Below are 21157 nucleotides of genomic sequence, written 5' to 3'. Positions count from 1 at the left end.
AATTATATGCATAATTTGTTTGTATGCTCCAAGTATATTTTTCTGGGAAAAGGTGAAGATTTTAATAAGATTCTTCCAGGGATGTGGCCTAGAAAAGATTAATAATCATGATATGCAAAATTCTTATATCATGAGGGAGCTTCATCTGAGGAAAACAGCCCCATGGACGACTCTGATGGAGAATGCTAACCTCTGAGAAAGAGTTTTGTCTTTCTCCAAAACACTTTGGAAATAGGGTCATGGTTTCTGGTCACCCTCCTTGAGGTTATATTGTTGATGTGATTATAAAGCTTTTGTGATGAGGCATGCTTACCGCAAAAGTTTTTTTTTTTTTAACTATATTTATCTAACAGGAAAACACAGCAACTTACCAAGACTCCGCAAAATTCTATTCACTCCACTGGGCTCAGACTCAGGAATTGTTTCCAAATACTGGAGGGCCCGGACCTCAAACAAACCTACAAGAAAAACTCATGTTGGTGAAACTGCCATACATTCAAGACTGAAAATCAATTGAATAAAACTCTGTACTCACTACCAATGTACTTCCGTAGCTAAAACAATATCACAAAATAAATGTTTCCCATAATAAACAACTCATAGTGAGCCCTTGTAGCTTTATGCTATTTTTTGTTTATATTATTTTCAAATCTTTCAAGTACTCACTAAATACAGAGGGAGAACTTTATGATGAAACTGACCTTTCACCCCACTTTTCCGAAGCTCTCGGTCCTGGATGAATCCTGCAAACATCTGAGTTTCCATGAAGAGATCCAGGAAGTGGCGTACACTTCGGGAGGTGTGGGATTTACGGAATGGCTCCCTTTGGAATACACGCTCCCCATGCTCAGTGACAGTCATGCTCAAAGAATAATGTCCCACCAGTTCAACAAAAAACCTGACAAATGCTTCAGACACCAGAGAGTTGAGTGTCACATCTTCTGCTAAATGAACGAAAAAAGAAAGAAGAGGGGGGAAAAATCCCCTAAGTTTTGTGTTTATAGGGACACTGGCTCCAGTTATAAAAGTGACGCCTAGGGGATCACAGATTAAAGGACAGAGAATAAATGTAGGAATCCTCATTCTTAGCTTTCTTGTACTCTTCATGACCTGAAAAAAAGCAAATGGCTTATATCCTTACCTTCATGTTCTTCCCACACATACTGTGGTCTGCACATCTGTGATTTCACTGTAACGGCTCTTTCAAAGGCCACCAGTGAGAACCAGCCAAATTTAATCTCCTTTTCTATTTTTACCCTCCTTTAACCTCTGTGCTGCATTTGTGCTGACCTCCTCCTCATTCCTCTCGTCTCCCACAACTTTATGCTCTCCTGATTTCCTGATCCCTCTCCTGCCTTTATGACCAAACATTTGTTTTGCTCTTGCCTCTTCTTCTTCTTCCTAGGCATGGTCTTTGGACCCCTTCTCTTCAACATTCCTTTCCTTAAAGAGCTAACTGGTATAGAGAGAGAGAGCTGGCTTTCTCTGTCAATAATTCTCAACCTCAGATCTCCAGTCCTGATATTTCACCAAAATTCACTTTCTACATTTTCAGGCTACCTATAGGTGATCATCATTTGGCTGTCCCATTAGCACTTACATTCCATTTGTCTAAAAGTCACCATCTAGGGAATTCCCTGGAGGTCCAGTGGTTAGGACTCTGTGTTCTCACTGCTGAGGGCATGGGTTTGATCCCTGGTCAAGGAACTAAGATGTTGCAAGCTGCACAGCACAGCCAAAAAAAAAAAAAAAAAAAAAAAAAAAGTCACCATCTCAGGTCCTTTTGGGAAATTGGTAGACTACAAATCAAATAAACAATACATGCCAAAAACCAAATTCATTATATTTCTCCACCAAATCAGTTTCTCTCTCAACTTTCTCATTTCATGTTGCATCATGATTATTCCATAATAAATACTAATGTCTTGAGTGCTTTTACAGATTTTAAAATAATTCAGTGAGGTAAGTCTATTATTTCCCTTTTACAGCTGAGGAAACTGAGGCTCAAATCAAAGACATTCTCCAGGGTCACCTCATCCAGTACCGTGGAGAAGCTGCAGCACTCCCAAGTCAAGTGATTCTTAACCACTATAATACAGCACAATGTGTTGCCTTCTAGGTTCCAGGCTCAAACCTCAGGTTCAACTAAGACTCCTCCTTTTCCTCCCATATCAAAATAGTATTCTTTTCCTCACAATGTCTCTTGCTCTTTCCCATGGGCTGACTGGGAATGTGGGACCCAGGTTTAATCAGACTTCTACCATGAAGCAGCTGTATAATAGTGGGCAACTTGCTTTACCTCTCATGGCCTCTCTTTCCATATCTGTATAATGAGGTGGCTGATTAGGCAATTTCTGAGCTCTCTTCCGACATTACATTTTTATTCTTTTTTTTTTTTATTTCATTTTTATTATTTGGCTGCGTCAGGTCTTAGCTGCAGCGCGTGGGCTTTTCTCTAGTTCTGGCACGTGGGCTTAGTTGCCCCATAGCATGTGGGATTTTAGTTCCCCAATCAGGGATCGAACTCATGTCCCCGGCATTGGAAAGCAGAATCTTAACCACTGGACCACCAGGGAAGTCCCTACATTTTTATTCTAATCTAGATTTTTGTTATATTTTGTTCAACAGACTTCCTTCTCATCTCTTTCTTTCTGCAGCTGAGACTCCATCACTGCTTTATCGTTAACGCTTTTGCCCCACTCTCCCATCGCCTCCAGTTACTGTCCCATCTCTCCTCCAGTTCGCAGCAAAAAATTTCTTGGAAGAGTTGTTTATACCTGTTGTACCTACTTTCTTACATCTAATTCCCTTTCTTTAAAAAATTATGTTTTTCTATAACTTATCTTCCATTCTTTGTTTCTGTTTTAATGAATAACTTTATAGATTCTTGTAACATGTATGAATATTTCATAAGATCAGCAGTGAGATGACCACACAAGTGCCCACCACAAAGCTTAGAATAGAACATCATGTGTATCTCTGAAGTTCCCTGTGTGATGCCCTCTCAGTGGTGTTCTTCCCCTACTTTCCGATAGAGGGTGACCATTATTTGTAATTTTGTGAATATCATTTGCTTTACATTACAGTCTTACCATACACATCCAACACCAACAACATATTGTTAGGTTTTGTATGTCTTTGAACATTATATAAAACATTATATTCTTCTGCAACTTACTGTTTAATTCAACGTGGTTTTTCAAAACTATTTATTTATTTATTTATTTGGCTGTGCTGGGTCTTAGTTGTGGCACGCCGGATCTTTGAAATGTGTGTTTTTAAGCTTCTTTTTTTTTTAATGCTATATTCTCCTGTCAGTGGACATTTAGGTTGTTTCAGTTTTTGCTATCACATACAATACCACTATAAAAATTATGTACTTGTTTCCTAGTTATCATGTGCAAGAGTTTCTCTGTGTATATATCTAAAATGGAATTGTTGGGTTGCAGGATATGTACACCTTTAACATTACTAGATGATGCCAAATTGTTTTTCCACAGGGGTTGAAGTAATTAACACATTCTCATCAACACCTGATACTGTCAGACTTTTAAACTTTTGCCAATATGGTGGGTATAAAATGGTATCTCACTGTGGTTTTAATTTACATTTCCCTGATTTTGATGGGGTTGTGTATCTTTTCATGTATTTATTGGCCTTTCATGTTTCCTCCTCTATGAAATGACTGTTCATATCTTTCCCCCATTTTCCTCTTGGGTTGTTCATCTTTTTACTTTTAAATTGTAGGAATTTTTAAAACTAAATTCTAGATACTATTTCTTTGTTAGTTATATTTGTTGAAAATGCCTTCATCTAGTTTATAGCTTGTTTTTTATTTCTTTTTCATGGTGTCCCCTGATGAACAGACATTTTTAAAATTTAGCATAGTCAAATTAATCAATCTTATCCTTTATAGTTTGTGCTCTTTGTGCCACATTTAAGAAATCCATTACTGTCCCCAAACATAAAATATTTTCTTCTACTATTTTCTAAACATTTAAATTTATTTATTTAGGCTGTGCCAGGTCTTAGCTGTGGCATGCAGGATCTTTCTTGAGGCATGTTTAGTTGTGGCATGCGGACTTCTTCGTTGCAGCATGTGAACCCTTAGTTGCGGCATCTGTGATCTAGTTCCCTGACCAGGGATGGAACCCAGGCCCCTGCATTGGGAGCACAGAGTCTTAGGCACTGGGCCACCAGAGAAGTCTTTAAACATTTTTAATGTTTTACTTTTAACATTTAAGTCTTTAATTCATCCGAATTAATCCTGTGTATAACATGAAGTATAGATCCATATCCCTTTCTTTTCATATGGAAAACCAGTTGCCCTAGAATTGTTTACTGAATGGTTCATTCTTCTCCCACTGATATTCAATGCTGGTGCTGACTGACACAAATCAAGTTTCCTTATGCATGCGCATTCTCTATTCTTTCCATTTTTATTGCTCTATTTGTTTATTTCTGTACCCAAACCAAACGATCTTAATTACTATGACTTTATAATTAATCTTGATGTTCTGTAGCGCAAGCCCTTCAATCTTCTTCTTTTTCAGGAGTGTCTTAGCTATTCTTGACCCTTTGTACTTCTATTAAAATTTTACTGAAAGCTGAATGTCATTGGAATTCTCTCTTGAACCTTCCCCAACCTTGCTTTCCTCCCACCATTTCGCTGAATCTGCTGCTACCAAGGTCTCCAGAGCCCTTCCCCATTGTCAAGTCCACTGGTCAATTCTCAGTGTTCATATTACTGGACCTCTTTGCAGCATTAAACATAACTGTTGGGGGAGGGGGGAGGAATTGGGAGATTGGGGTTGACATATATACACTATTGATACCATGTATAAAACAGATAACTGATGAGAACCTACTGTATAGCACAGGAAACTACTCAGTGCTCTGTGGTGACATAAATGAGAAGGAAATCCAAAAAAGAGGGGCTATATGTATACATATAGCTGATTCACTTTGCTGTACTGTACAAACTAAAACAATATTGTAAAGCAACTATACTCCAATAAAAATTAAAACAAAAATAAAAACAAAAAAACATAACTGTTTACTCTTTCCTTCATGGAATACTTTCTTCACTCAGTTTCTACAATATCACATACTCCTGGTTTTTCACCTACTTCACTAGCTGCTCCTCTTAGTCCCCTTTGCTGGATCCTTCTCCTCTTCCCAACTACCAAAAGTTGAAATCTAAGCACATCATTCCCAACCAGGGCTCAATCCTTAAATCTTTTTAATTTTCTCTCTATACTTACTCTATTGGGCTATCTCATCTGGTCCCACAGCTTTAAAATAGCAACTTTTAAATGTATGTCTCTAGCCCAAATCTTTCCTCTGAATCTCAAATTCATGTATATAAATGCCTACTTGATTATCTCCAGCTGAAAGTCTGCCAGGTATTGGATGTCCAGTAGGTATCTCAAACTTAATATTAAAAACTGAACTTTTAGTTACTCCTCTAAACCTGCCCCTTCTCTAATGTTCCCCATTGGTAAACAGCCTTAGTGTTCTCATCTGTAGAATGGGGATTAAATCATAACACCTGCTTCATAAAGATATTACAAGGATGAAATAAGATGTATGCTAAGTGCTTAAAAAAATGCCTGGCACAGGGTAAGCCACCCAGAAAATATCATTCATCCTTTTATTCAACAAATACTTATTGAATACCTATTTACTGAATGCTGTTTAAAGTACTGGAAATAGAAAACAAATAGACGGTCACTGCTCTCATGGAACTTACATTTTAGCACATCAGATGGTGATGAAAGCCATGGAGAAAAATAAGGTCAGGGAGGAGGATAGGAAGTGCTAAGGGAACAGGAACAATTTTAAACAGGACAGTCAGAAAAGGCCTCACTAAGGAAGTGACATTTGAGCATGGTCTGCAAGAACAAAGAGCAGGAGCCATGTGGGTATCTAGGGGAAGAGCATTCCATACATGGAACTGAGCAAGTGCAAAAGTCCTGAAATAGAAGGGGGACTTGGCACATCTGAGGGCGAGCAAGAAAGCTGACTATAAGCTTATGAAGGCACAGGCAGTCTCATACTACTATTGCATATGCTTTGGCAGGGTGCTGGGCATTTGGTATTTACTGCCTTGACCTTAAATCCTCAGACCACTTGTCTCATACCTTGTAAAAACTTCTGCTCCTGAGCCAAAATTTCATTTCGTTCTTCCAAAATTTGTATCAGGGCAGCTTGGAGTTTAGGTGGTAGAATTTCATCTTCATCAGATACCTTAAGGGAAGAAATTGAGGTTTTCATGAGCTTTGAGAGAGAAAGTCTCAAACATGCCCTATTTAAGTCCCTCAAGTTCCACAGGTGGCTTTGTATATATTTTGGCTGAAGAGTCAGTCTCAAGCTTCCTTCCCTACATTGAGCAGAATCCACAAAACTTATGGTGTATACATCTTCATTACATTTAAGAAAAACAAATAATATGCCTTATAAAATTTTCTGGCACTTTCCCACAAAATGTTTCTCATCTCCAAGTCTTATGCTATATTACAAAGATCATCCCGAAATAAATGGTGCTTCACATGTGATGAGCTGACTGATTCTGAAAAAAGACAGTCTTGGGAAACATTCTTTTCACCCTGCTCTCAGTGCTCATAGACCTATATACAGGTTACATACAGAGGGCTGCTCTAAGGCTTTACTAACTCTCCTCTCCACTTCACTATCCAGAATAAGTGACCACTTCCTTTCTGCCCCTTCTGTATCTTGTGTAAGTTTCTATTACACCATTTCTAAAACTTTATGGCTATGTCTGCTCCCTCTCCCCTCCCCTTTAAACTATAAGGCCTGAGGGATCAAACTGAGTATCTTACTCATCTTTAGTTTCTGACTGGCTAACAGAATATCTAGAAATAATTGGTGCTGAATGCTTGTTAAATTTAATTAAATTAGAGACCTATACTTCAACCCATAAGACTTGAAGGGAGGGTTACCTCTTTTGAGAATGACATTTAATCTGTTTCCTCCTTCCCTAAATTGGGACAGTCAGCTATGAACCCAAACCAAATTTTTCATGTCAATCTTGTATGATTGGCCGCAGTGTCAAGTCAAGTATGTGTAGGAACTATAAGTCTTGCCTGAGTCACCTTCTCTAAGTACTTGCACATATTTTCTGGCCAATTATACCTAAACATTATGTAATCACCTCCTTTGTCACTCACCTCCTGTAAGAACTTGTCTGCACAGAGATCAACTATCAGCACCTATGGAATAAAGGAGCCAGACAAGTTAAACCAGAGACATTCACAGAGAAATACATTAGACACTGCTAGATCAGGAAGAGTGTTTTGATTCTTTCATGCAAATGGGAATAGTTTTAAATAAACTAAAAGGTTTGTTTGTTTTGTTTTCTTTCTTTTTTTAAAAATTGAAGTATAATTGACTTAAATATTATATTAGTTTCAGGTGTATAAAGTGATTCAATATTATTATACACTAACTTAAAGTTTTAGCCCATTTAAAAGTTAACTCATCAACACAAGTAAAAAGAATTTCAAGTTAAAAAAAAAAAATGATGGCAGCACACCTAGAGATTAAAAGAAACTAAAAAAACCACACCAACCAAATGTACTGCATGGACTTTATTTGGAACTTAATTCAAACTATTAAAAATTTATGAAATAATTAGAGAGCTGAATACTGAATTTTTCTGATATTGAGGAACTGTTATTAAATTTTTTAGGTGTGATAATGGTATTGTGATTATGTTAAAAATGACCTTATAGAAATTCATATTGCAATATTTACAATTATGAAATTATGTCAGGATATACTTCAAAATATTATGGGAGAGAGGTAGAAGTATTATGATTGGCCAAAACTTTGTAAGTATTTAAGGAGGGTGATTGGATTTATTTTACTCTTTTGTTTACCTTTACATATGTTTAAAATTTTCCATTATAACAAGTTAAAAAAATAGGTTAATACGAAAATCAGAAGTGTTTCTATACACTAACAATGAAGTGTCTGAAAAATAAATTAAGAAAACAACCCCATTTTCAATTGCACCAAAAAGAATAAAATACCTAGGAATAAATTTAAACAAGGAGGTAAAAGATATCTGTGCTGAAAACTATAAGACATTGATGAGAGAAACTGAACAGTACACAAATAAATGTAAAGATATTCCATGCTCATGGACTGGAAGAATTAATATTGTTAAAATGTCTAAATTACCCAAAGCAATCTACAGAGTCAATGCAATCCCTATCAAAATTCCAATGGCAATTTTCACAGAAAGAGAACAAACAATTGTAAAATTTCCATGGAACTACAAAAGACTCCAAATAGCCAAAGGGATCTTGAGAAAGAAGAATAAAGGTAGAGACCATCATACTTCCTGATTTCAAACTATATTAGAAAGCTATAGTAATCAAAACAGTATGGTACTGGCATAAAACAGACACATGGCTCAATGGAACAGAATAGAGGGTCCATAAATAAACCCCACACATAGTCAATTAACTTTTTTCTTATTAATTTTTTAAATTAATTTATTTATTTGGTTGCACTGGGTCTTAGTTGCATCACATGGGATCTTTAGTTGTGGCATGAGGGATCTAGTTCCCTGACAGGGGTCGAACCCAGGTCCTCTGCATTGGGAGCGCACAGTCTTCACCACTGGACCACCAGGGAAGTCCTAGTCAATTAACTGATGACAAAGGAGCCAAGAATATAAAATGGGGAAAGGACAATCTCTTCAATAAATGGTGTTGGGAAAATCAGATAGCTGCATGCCAAAAAATAAAATTGGATCCCTATCTTACACCATACACAAAAATCAACTCAAAATGGATTAATGACTTAAACATAAGACCTGAAATCATAAAACTCCTAGAAGAAAACACAGGAGGTGGCATCTTTACATTGGTTTTGGCAATGATTTTTTGGATTTGACACCAAAAGCAAAGGCAACAAAAGCAAAAATAAGCAAGTGGGATTACATCAAACTAAAAAGCTTCTGCACAGCAAAGGAAACCATCAATAAAATATAAAGGAAACATAAAGAATGGGAGAAAACATTTGCAAATCATATATTGGATAAGGGGTTACTACCCAAAATATAAAGAACTCATAAAACTCAATAGCAAAAAACCCCCAAACCATCCAATTAAAAAATAGGCAGAGGAACTGAATAGACATTATTCCAAAGAAGACATACAAATGACTAACAAGCACATGAAAAGGTATTCCACATCAGGGAAATGCAAATCAAAAACCACAATGAGATATCATCACCTGTTAGAATGGCTAGCAACAAAAGACAAAAGATAACAAATACTGACAAGAATGTGGAGAAAAGGGAACTACTGTGCACTCTTTATGGGAATGTAAATTGGTTCAGCCACTATGGAAACAGTAAGGAGGTTCGTCAAAAAATTAAAAATAGAACCAGCACACGATTCAGCAATTCCACTTCTGGGCATGTAACCAAAGGAAATAAGATCACTATTTTGAAGAAACAGCTGCACCTCTGTGTTCACTGCAGCATTACTTACAACAGACATGACATGGAAACAACCTAAATGTCCATTAACAGAGGACTAGATAAAGATGTGGTATGTGTGTATACACACACACACACACACACACATAATGGAATATTATTCAGCCATAAAAAGAAGGAAATCCTGCCATTGGTGACAACATGGATGCTAAATGAAATAAGTCAGGCAGAGAAAGACAGATACCACTTACATGTGGAATCTAAAACAACTGAATTCACAGATACAGAGAACAGATTGGTGGTTGCCAGAGGTGGGGGTGGGGGATGGATGAAATGGGTGAAGGGGGTCAAAAGGCAAAAATTTTCAGTTATAAGATAAATAAGTTCTGGATATGTAATGTACAGCATGGTGACTACAGTTAATAATATTATACTGTATATTTGAAAGTTGCTAAGAGTCTATCTTAAAAGTTCTCATAACAAGAAAAAAAATTTTCTAACTATGTGAGGTGATGGATATTAACTAAACTTACTGTGTAATCATTTTGAAATATATGCATATATCATATAATATCATTATGCTGTACATCTCAGACTAATACAATGTTATATGTCAAGCATATCTCAATAAAACTGGGGGAGAAAAAAAGGTTAACCCATCAGTGTAATAGAGAAGAAGAGCTATTTCAGTAAGTGGTACTGGGATAGTTGGCTATCCATATGAAAAAAATGAAACCACCCCTACCTCCTTTTTTTGTTTTTTTGGCCACACTGTGTGGCTTGCAGGATCTTAGTTCCCTGACCAGGGATTGAACCCACGCCCTCAGCAGGGAAAGCAGGGAGTCCTAACCACTGGACTGCCAGGGAATTCCCCCTACCTCTTATTATATTAAAAAAAAAATCAAGACCCCAACTTCAGAAACAAAAATTAAAGGCATAATAATAAAGCTTCCAAGAGATAATATAGGAGGCTATGTCCATCAAGTTAATATAAAGAAAAACTTAAGCAGTTCACACACACAGACACACATAAAACACTAACCATAAAAAAAAATTGATAATTCTGACCACATTAAAATTAAGAACATCTCTGTATTTAAAAAACACCATTTTGGAGAATGAAAAGGCAAGCTACAAAGGAGCTCGTATCCAGAGCTATAAAAGAAGCTATAAAAAGGTTTCTTGTAAGAAGCTATAAAAAGGCTTCTTACAAATCAGTGAGGGTAAACAATTCAGTATAAGGATATAGCCTATGAATTTTACAAAAGATGACATTCAAATGGCCAATAAACATATAGAAAGATGCTCACCCTCAACCATAATCAAGGAGTGCCAATTAAACCACAATGAGAGTACAACTACATACCCATCAGATAGGCTAAATTACACAAACTGATGACAACAAGGGCTGACAAGGATGTGGAGCAACAGGAACTCTCATACAGTGCTGGAGGAAGTTTAACTTGGCACAGCTACTTTGGAAAAGCTTGACTTTACCTACTAAAGTTGAAGGTATGTTTACTCTATGGTCCAGCAATTCCATTTTCAAGTATATGTCCATAAAACTGCATGCACATATGTACCAAGGGTCATGAACAAGAATATTCATAGCAGCATTATTAATAATAACTCCAAACTGGAAACAACTCAGATGTCAATCAACTGTAGAGTGGATAAGAAAATTGTGGTACATTCATACAATGGAATACTATACACAATTAGAATAATCAAACTACTGTTGTTAAACCCATAAACATGGATGAATCTTAAAGACATAATGTTGGGGACTTCCCCGGTGGCGCAGTGGTTAAGAATCCGCCTGTCAATGCAGGGGACATGGGTTCGAGCTCTGGTCAGGGAAGATCCCACATGCCACGGAGCAACTAAGCCCATGTCCCGCAACTACTGAGCCTGCGCTCTAGAGCCCATGAGCCACAACTACTGAGCCCACATGCCACAACTACTGAAGCCCGCTTGCCTAGAGCCTGTGCTCCACAACAAGAGAAGCCACTGCAATGAGAAGCCCGCACACCACAACAAAAAGTAGCCCCGCTTGCCGCAACTAGAGAAAGCCCACGCAGAGCAACGAAGACCCAACGCAGCCAAAAAAAAAAAAAAAAAAAAAAAAGACATAATGTTGCTCCAAAGAAGCCAGACTGAAAAAAGAAAAGAAAGAAAGAAAGAAAGAAAAAAAAATACTGTATGAGTTCATTTATTTCAAGCTTAAAACCAGGCAAAACTGAATTATATTGTTTAGGTATACATGCCTAGGACGTTAAAGTATAAACAAAACAAGAAAATGAGCACCATGAAAGTCAAGATAATGGTTACCTTTTGCAAGGGGTGGGGAAGGGAACAGTGATTAGAAGAAAGCATGATGGGGGACTTCCCTGGCGGTCCAGTGGTTAAGACTCCGTGCTTTGAATGCTGGAGGTGGGGGTTTGATCCCTGGTGGGGGAACTAAGATCCCACACAATGTGCGGCATGGCCAAAAAATTTAAAAAATAATAATAATAAAAAAATTAAATTAAAAAGCCATGACGGGGACTTCTGTTTCCATTGCCATAATATTTCTATTCTATTCCAATGTTGGTTACATAAGCATTCACTATGTGATAATTAACTGAGCTATACATTTTGTTTGGGCATTTATCTATACGTGTTTTATATCTGAAACAATTTTTTAAGTTAACCCAGAGTAGTTTCTGTGTATGATTTTTAAAAAAAGACCTATTCTTCTATACAATGGAGAAAAGACAGCCTCTTCAATAAATGGTGCTGGGAAAACTGGACAGCTTCATGTAAAAGAATGAAATTAGAACACTCCCTAACACCATACACAAAAATAAACTCAAAATGGATTGAAGACCTAGATGTAAGGTCAGAAACTATAAAACTCTTAGAGGAAAACACAGGCAAAACACTCTACGACATAAATCACAGCAAGATCCTTTTGGACCCACCTCCTAGAGAAGTGGAAATAAAAACAAGAATAAACAAATGGGACCTAATGAAACTTAAAAGCTTTTGCACAGCAAAGGAAACCATAAACAAGATGAAAAGGCAACCCTCAGAATGGGAGAAGATATTTGCAAATGAAGCAACTGACAAAGGATTAATCTCCAAAATTTACAAGCAGCTCATGCAACTCAATATCAAAAAAACAAACAACCCAATACAAAAATGGGCAGAAGACCTACATAGACATTTCTCCAAAGAAGATATACAGATTGCCAACAAACACATGAAAGAATGCTCAACATCACTAATCATTAGAGAAATGCAAATCAAAACTACAGTGAGGTATCACCTCACACCTGTCAGAATGGCCATCATCAAAAAATCTACAAACAATAAACGCTGGAGAGGGTGTGGAGAAAAGGGAACCCTCCTGCACTGTTGGTGGGAATGTAAAGAGATACAGCCACTATGGAGAACAGTATGGAGGTTCCTTAAAAAACTAAAAATAGAACTACCATAAGACCCAGCAATCCCACTACTGGGCATATACCCTGAGAAAACCATAATTCAAAAAGAGTCATGTACCACAATGTTCACTGCAGCTCTATTTACAATAGCCAGGACATGGAAGCAACCTAAGTGTCCATCAACAGATGAATGGATAAAGAAGATGCGGCACATATATACAATGGAATATTACTCAGCCATAAAAAGAAATGAAATGGAGTTATTTGTAGTGAGGTGGATGGACCTAGAGTTTGTCATACAGAGTGAAGTAAGTCAGAAAGAGGAAAACAAATACCATATGCTAACACATATATATGGAATCTAAAAAAAAAAAAAAGGTTATGAAGAACCTAGGGGCAGGAGAGGAATAAAGACGCAGATGTAGAGAATGGACTTGAGGACATGGGGAGGGGGAAGGGGAAGCTGGGACGAAGTGAGAGAGTGGCATGATGGACATATATACACTACCAAATGTAAAATAGATAGCTAGTGGGAAGCAGCCGCATAGCACAGGGAGATCAGCTCGGTGCTTTGTGACCACCTAGAGGGGTGGGATAGGGAGGGTGGGAGGGAGATGCAAGAGGGAGGAGATATGGGGATATATGTATATGTATAGCTGATTCAGTTTGTTATAAAGCAGAAACTAACACACCATTGTAAAGCAATTATACTCCAATAAAGATGTTTTAAAAAAAAAAGACCTATTCAGAATAACACAAGAATTAGCCCACGGTTCAATACTGCAAATAAGATACAACTTCAGATTCATGTGTACTATAGAATTTTTCTCACTTTCATAAACAGATACAAAAATATGATAGCATAATGTATTAACAATCATAATTACATATTATTATTAATTAATGACATATCCACCACTGTTAAAGATCACTTGTTTTCATCTGCCAGTGCCCCAGTCTTTTCCACAGGTACTATTTCTCCCATCTCACCTCTTCAATGGGTAGGTCCTGGAGCTGTGGTAAGGAGCAAGACAGGATTCCAATAAGGAATGGAGTAGGTGAGCACACAATGTCGATCATAGATGCTGGCAGGACTGGGATGTAGGTATGCTGCCAGGTGAACGGATACAGTGTGGCAACCACAGCATGGCCACATTTTGACAGGGTGCTAGCCAGAGGAGAAAGCAAACGGTGTCATATAAAGAGCAACAATGGAGGGCATTTCAGACATTACGTTACAGAATTACAAAGTGATGCCAGTTAGTGATCACAGATTAACAATTCTGTGATTACTCATTAAATTTTAACATTTTATTTAAATTTTAACTTAATTTACTGAATATCTTTAATCTCAATCTAGCTGTTTCCCACAATTTATATTGCTAAAAGCTAGTGTGTACTTAGAAAAGCAATACCAATTTTTAACAACAGTTTAAACAAAACACATTTTGAAGGTGAATTAATTGCAACCCCCAAAAGTCACTGGTATAGCCGAATGCAAATAGCTTTTGGATTATCCATGTCACTATAGCATTAGGTAATTGAGATCCTACCTAAGTGTTTTCTAATATGCCCAAATTTTAAAATAGTAAGAACAAGTAAAACAACAGTCTGAAGTGACATATATTACTTATTTCTCACCTTAGGCTGTTGGCAACAAAGATTATCCTCCGCTCCAAAAGGAGAGAGGCACAGACCCGAATGAGACGGCACACACTCAGGCACTTAAAGAGACATTCAAAATCAACATGTTCCAATCGTGAGTCCAGTGGTCGGCACAGTTCAATTGACTGAAATGCAAAATTTGAATCAGGGGAGCTGAGGTGGAAAAAAAATCCCTAATGACAATACTAATGGATCCTGTCATTCTTTTACAGGTTAAATTCAAGAGAGAGGGTCTGCTACAAAGGGTTTGTGAAGCTGCCTACACTAATGCCAAGGCTTAAATTTTATTTTATTTTTATTTATTTATTTATTTATTGCTGTGTTGGGTCTTCATTTCTGTGCGAGGGCTTTCTCCAGTTGCGGCAAGCGGGGGCCACTCTTCATCGCGGTGCGTGGGCCTCTCACTAACGCGGCCTCTCTTGTTGCGGAGCACAGGCTCCAGACGCACAGGCTCAGTAGTCGTGGCTCATGGGCCTAGCTGCTCCACGGCATGTGGGATCTTCCCAGACCAGGGCTCGAACCCGTGTCCCCTGCATTGGCAGGCAGATTCCCAACCACTGAGCCACCAGGGAAGCCCTAATGCCAAGACTTAATACCTTATTTTTGGGCTGTAAATTTCTGGTGAAATCTTTCATCCCACTGGACAATAGTATGTATAATCTTCATTTATCACACTGAAATAGACATTATGCAGGGGCTCAATCTACGAATGGTAGAAAACCTCTGGTTCCTGGGTCTAGCATCAACTATCTCACAGATCAATTGGATGTTTCTCCAGTGCTTTTGTGACCAAAACATATTCTGTGCAGTTTATGAAAAAGAGAAAACTATCCTCTAAGGTTTCTATCAGGTAAGGCCTACTAGTGTAAGGCCTGCTTTTTGGCAGGTATCAAACCTTTTCAAAATGAACTAACTTACCTCATCTCCAGCCCCAGGGAGGTAGCTCTTTACTGTGATGGTGCATCCAGGAGCTGGGAAAGGAGCTTCCATGACACTTCGCATAAATGGGTAAACCAAAGCTGGAGACATTTCTCTTCTCTTCTCTACTTCATCCAGAATCTACATACACACAAAAGAAATTTTTTTTTTAATTAGGGACTCAGTTCAAAAACATAAAAGAATCCTTTTGAAGGAACTGCCAAACTGGGTGCACAAACTTGAAAATAATACCAACAGATTTTAAGACAGATAAGCTTCTGCAACCAATAAAACTTCATTAAAGGCATCATTTCTCTGAGAGGTACCTTTAAATCTCCAAGAAAAGTTAGTAAAATAAATCAACTTAATTTTAGAAGAGAAGCCCCTTTTTATATCACTAAGGCAGGGGCAAAGAAGGTGACACAATAATACCCTGCAGTTTGGTGTCTGGGAAAGACATGAGACAAGATAAACTTCAGGCAATGTTTTGCTTTAAGCTGGGAGGTTTAGCAAACCAAAATGAGGATGACGGGGCAACATCATCTGGATGAGAGATCTAAATTTAAGCCTTCAAACCCGTCGTTCTAATCTACTAATGGGGAACCCTTTCTAAAGTAGTATGTTAAAGTCTAGGCCACTTAACATTGTCTAGTGAAGTCATCAGAAACAAAAACCTACTCAGAGCTCAGAAAGGACACCACTCTTCATAGGGACCATTCTCCACTCACCTTTGAAAAAAGGTTGAAGCAGCCTAGGCGACTGACCATGCAGTATACCTCAGGGAGTCGCTTTCCTTTGCCTTCTGGCTAAAAAAAAAAAAAAACAACAACAAAGCAAAAATTAAGCAGCACAAATCTTTACTAATTTGGACTATTAATACCTTTTAATACTCCTTAGTATAGAGTAGGAACCAAAGTTCTTATTCTCAATGAACACTGAAAGATGAGAAAGCACTAAAATAAAAAATGATAGTATGATTTATTCCAGTTTAGTGACAGCATATAAGCAAGAAGTAACTCAGAGCTCCCTCGATTGGCTCACTGTACTCCATTCCTCAAATATAACCAGACTGACTTCAGCTACAATGTCAGTGCTTTCTTCATCTATTTCAAACAAACAAATAAATAAAATAAATCCATACCGTTTCTATTATGGAACACTGTGGCTAACCTCCACCTTGCTCTTACTGTTTAAAGCTAACATAGCTTCAGGACTTTCCTGGTGGTCCAGTGGTAAAGAATCCTCCTTCCAGTGCAGGGGACTCGGGTTCAATCCCTGGTCAGGGAACTAAGACGCCACATGCCGTGGGGCAACTAAGCCCATGAGCCACAACTACTGAGCTCATGCACCTCAACTAGAGAGCCTGCGTGCCGCAAACTATAGAGCCCACACGCTCCAGAGCCCGTAAGCCACAACTAGAGAGAGAAAACTCGCACGGTACAACTAGAGAGAAACCCGTGTGCCACAACTAGAGAAAAGCCCACATGCCACAACTAAGATCCTGTGTGTCGCAACTAAGATCCTGCGTGCTGCAACTAAGACCCAATGCAGCCAAAAAAAATAAAGAAAATAAATCATAAATAAAATAAAAATATAAAGCTTAACTAGCTTCTTTATAATACACAGATCACTGAGTAGCCCCCAAACTCATCTAGAGATCGTGTTTCTGAAGTTCCTAGTCTGACTCTTTTGTTCCTCTACCAAAGCTGCCTGTAGCACAAGTCTGGGACTTACCAAGAGCTTCTTACAGTAGCCAAACCACCGGCTCCCATCTTCACCAGTTAGGACAAAGGAGAACGTTTCACTGAAAAAACAGTCAATAGTTTGAGATCCAAACAACTGCTTATGACATTCCTCGGGACAAGCAATTAAAAATTAGAGTCCAACAGCAGTCATTTTGTGATGTAAGAGGAGGCAGCAATATTATATTTATTGCAAGTCACATTCCTCCTGAGGGAGAATGCCCAGCCCTTGAGAATATCTTGCTCTGTACTGGAGTGAGAGAATAGAATGTGATGAGCTGCTGATGCCGCTGCCTCCTTTTACTTTCTTATTTATCCAGTCCAGTTATTAATCAAGCCTATTGTCCTTTTGTTGAACGTCCAGTTTAGTCAAATATATAGGTAAACTATAAAGAAATTTGATAAGCTATTCTTCCCTTCCAAATTCTTCTATTTAGTTCTGAGAGGTCATATGGAACTGTGATAGGGAAAAGATTATATCCTTAATACATAAAAACTATTAGGAAAATTATCATCTCATTAGAAACACTGGTAAAAAATATGCATAGATAATTTACAAAATGAAGACCTAGAGATGCTCAAGAAATAAATTCATTAACAATCAAAAGAAATTCAAATCTGAACAATATATACATATGTCTATATTTGGCCACGAATAAAGATTGGAAGGGAACATCTCAAAACATTTACAGTGATTATCTCTGAGTAACCAGAATGCCAGTGATTTTTAATTTCTGCTTTTTATTGACTCCTCTGTATTTTTCAGACATTCTAGAATAAACACACATAACTCTTGGGGAGGGGGAAAGCCAACCATGGAGCAGCCAGGCCAGTAAAAAAGAAACTGCCTATGCAATTAGTACAACTGACAGCACAAAAGCTTCAGGGTTGATGGCTCAGAGATGAGAGCGGCGATCAGGCTAAACTGGTTAGGAGAGACAGGAGCATAGTCTGGAGGCAACGTGGGGTGGAAGGGCAGAGCTACTTAGGCAACAGCTGAGGCTGTCTTCCAGCAGGTCATTGGCATGTGATATGGTTCACATAATCACGCTTTTCAGCCTAAATACATGATCAATAATTACAGTTTTGAACAAAGCAGTTATCTATTTATAAGCAGGATATGAAACGATGATGGTTTATTAATTGAAAATAGTAATTTCCTCTAGATACTGGGAAGGAATTTCTTATAATTCCCTTCTCAATATACTTACACCTTCCAAACTAGAGCTCCCTCTTCGTACAAGTTCGACAGGGAACATACAATCTGGGCTATGGCTTCTTCTAACAACTTGAAGGAGATACAAGATGCAGATATTGCCACGTTTTATCTCTGTTTCTCAGTCCCTAAGTTCAAGTCTTTCTTCCTTTTCTGTCCACTTGGTGGCATTTCTGATTATATGTAAAGTGGAACTTTTTTTTCTGCAGAATTGGCAAATTGAAGAGACTCTCAAACTTGTTTTCCCTTTGACACTGTGTTTTTCTTTTTTGAGCCCCACATAGGAAATGTCCTAATTGTTTCTTCCTTTCCTCCCACTGCATCCTTGATCTGCCACAGAGTCCACATAGCTTCACTGCTGGCTCTATCTGTTTCTCAAAGATTCTGGTTCTACTTTTGCTCGTCCTACAAACAGAAATTAGATAAAGTAGTCTATTTACCTCTTGAGTTCTGAGGTCGGCACCCAGTCCTTTGAATCAGGAAAACAAAATTTTGGGATAACTCTGAGCCTCTCTTCAGTGTCTCTGGATTGCTTAATGCCATGATCACCCTGAAAAAAAATAACACTGTAAGTGACTAATAGTCTATGTAAGTGGAGTACAGAAATAAACTCAGCCTGGTCTTAGGAAAAGAGGTCTCTGATAAGTCTAGGTAGGTGTCTCAGAGTGGTTTTGTGCTATTTAATAAAACAGGAAGGCCAAGACTGGTAATCACTGAAAACATACTGAGAACTGAGTTTCTAAGGAAAAAGAATTCTGGTTTTACACAGAGAGGGTACTTATGGAGATCCTATAATCTGATGTAAGAGAAATGATTGAAAACAGTTTCTTAGCTAGAGGAAGAATCTTAATTCACAATTCACATACTAGTGAGAATATTTTTATGAATCATGGAACATAAAATAAATGAAAATCTACTCTACAATACACTGATAGCAAAAACCTAGTTAGCTCAAGACACTCTCTGATCAATAATCCAAGATGTTTTGAAAAGGCAGATGAACATTACTTAGAAAAGATACTATTTTTAGAATCCACCCCATATATAATCATTTCCCTTAGCATATAATCTTTGCTACCTAATTATGGGTTTGCAACTTCCTGTAAGATTTTAGCATGGAAGACCTTTTGTGCAAGTCTGGTATTGTACTTTAAAGGACAGTCTAAATTTAGTTAAACCAAAAGACATTTTAAAATTAGTATAAAAACAAGCAGATAAGTCTAATTACCATATTGCCTTCATGTAACTAATACCAATGATCTATCCTTTAATTTCTAAAACAAAACATGCAGCCATTCTGGGTCATTTAGATATTAAGCTCTTAAGAAATGGAAAAGCATTCTAACAAAATTTTAGTTGTGTCATATTCTATTATTTTTATATTGTTAAATGATTCACAATCATCTTCATTCAAGGTTTTCCACATCAGAATCAAGAGGGGCTCAGGCAGCTCTTGCCCTCCCAGACTTATAGATGCCTAATGCACAATAACACCAAGTAACTCGCTTAGAGACATCCTTGAATTACTGTCAGAGTCAACTGGGTCCTCATCTGGTTCCAAATCCATAACTCAGGCTGTGTTGAAAACAGGTTCAGGGGCTTCCCTGGTGGCGCAGTGGTTGAGAATCTGCCTGCCAATGCAGGGGACACGGGTTCGAGCCCTGGTCTGGGAAGATCCCACATGCCGCGGAGCAACTAGGCCCCGTGAGCCACAATTACTGAGCCTGCGCATCTGGAGCCTGTGCTCCGCAACAAGAGAGGCCGCAATAATGAAAGGCCCGCGCACCGCGATGAAGAGTGGCCCCCACTTGCCGCAACTAGAGAAAGCCCTCGCACAGAAACGAAGACCCAACACAGCCGTAAATAAATAAATAAATAAATAAAAATTGTATAACTTTAAAAAAAAAAAAAAAAAGCAGGTTCAACCTCGAGATTTCTCTTTGCAAATGTAAGACTTATGAACAACAGAGAAAAAAATTAAGCTCCTCTTTATGGGAAATTTGATTCCTCAAGACTATCTAGATTACATTATTTTAGACTCTTACGGTACTGTGTTACTAAAGAGTGAGGTGACACTGTGCTCTCAGGCCACACTGAGGAATTTTATAAAAAATTAAACATTGATTTATTTACAGCAGGAATGTTGGTGAGGAGTTTCTTAAAAAATGAGACCCCATGCAGGAAATGTCTCAGATTTCAGTTCAGTTGTGCTTCACTAGCGGGCTTTCCCTAGTTGCGGCAAGCGGGGGCTACTCTTCGTTGCGGTGTGCGGGCTTCTCATTGTGGTGGCTTCTCTTGTTGTGGTGTATGGGCTGTAGGCGTGCGGGTTTCAGTAGTTGTGGCATGCAGGCTCAGTAGTTGTGGCTCGAGGGCTCTAGAGCACAGGCTCAGTAGTTGTGGCGCACGGGCTTAGATGCTCCGCGGCATGTGGGATCTTCCAGGACCAGGGCTCGAACCTGTGTCCCCTGCATTGGTAGGCGGATTCTTAACCACTGCACCACCAGGGAAGCCCTTCACTAGCTTTTCTAGTGAAACATGCAACTCAGGGTTTAAACCCAAAGTCCTAAAGTTCCTGAGCAGATAATGAGAGAAGTGGTCCAAGTAGTAAGCTGGAGTGTGAGTAAATGTCCCTGTTTAAAGGGATCACTCCTTCCCAAGGCCAGCTACATAATTTGCAGAGCACAGTGCAAGATGAAAAACTGTGAGTCCCTTG

The 21157-nt window shown here is 38.3% G+C and overlaps 1 protein-coding gene and 1 long non-coding RNA gene across 11 annotated transcripts in view; one reads left to right on the top strand and one right to left on the bottom strand.

The window, feature by feature from the left end:
• The window catches only part of LOC309660079, a 72462-nt gene extending 72054 nt beyond the window's left edge, over positions 1–408 (top strand). The window contains exon 5 of the long non-coding RNA XR_014263109.1: positions 354–408. This is a non-coding gene — a long non-coding RNA (uncharacterized lncRNA). The remainder of the gene's footprint in view (positions 1–353) is intronic.
• DENND2C (DENN domain containing 2C) overlaps positions 1–21157 on the bottom strand; it is a 96774-nt gene that overhangs the window by 2911 nt on the left and 72706 nt on the right. For 8 of the 10 annotated variants that reach the window (XM_082458310.1, XM_082458307.1, XM_082458311.1 and 5 more), the window contains 10 exons: positions 18885–18994; positions 17221–17290; positions 16215–16292; positions 15487–15627; positions 14545–14693; positions 13894–14071; positions 7191–7232; positions 6144–6249; positions 702–944; positions 372–458 (listed from right to left, as the gene is read on the bottom strand). In XM_082458310.1, coding sequence (XP_082314436.1) covers positions 372–458; positions 702–944; positions 6144–6249; positions 7191–7232; positions 13894–14071; positions 14545–14693; positions 15487–15627; positions 16215–16292; positions 17221–17290; positions 18885–18994 — 1204 coding nt within the window. Of the gene's footprint in view, positions 1–371; positions 459–701; positions 945–6143; positions 6250–7190; positions 7233–13819; positions 14072–14544; positions 14694–15486; positions 15628–16214; positions 16293–17220; positions 17291–18884; positions 18995–21157 lie in introns of those variants that run through there. The other 2 variants (XM_082458314.1, XR_014262474.1) reach the window with 2 other exon arrangements.

This window comes from Balaenoptera physalus (genome assembly GCF_965194825.1).
Source record: "Balaenoptera physalus genome assembly, chromosome: 1".
NCBI classification, from domain to species: domain Eukaryota; kingdom Metazoa; phylum Chordata; class Mammalia; order Artiodactyla; family Balaenopteridae; genus Balaenoptera; species Balaenoptera physalus.
The sequence above is the reverse complement of the archived record's forward strand: the minus strand, read 5'-3'. Positions and strand labels throughout refer to the sequence as shown.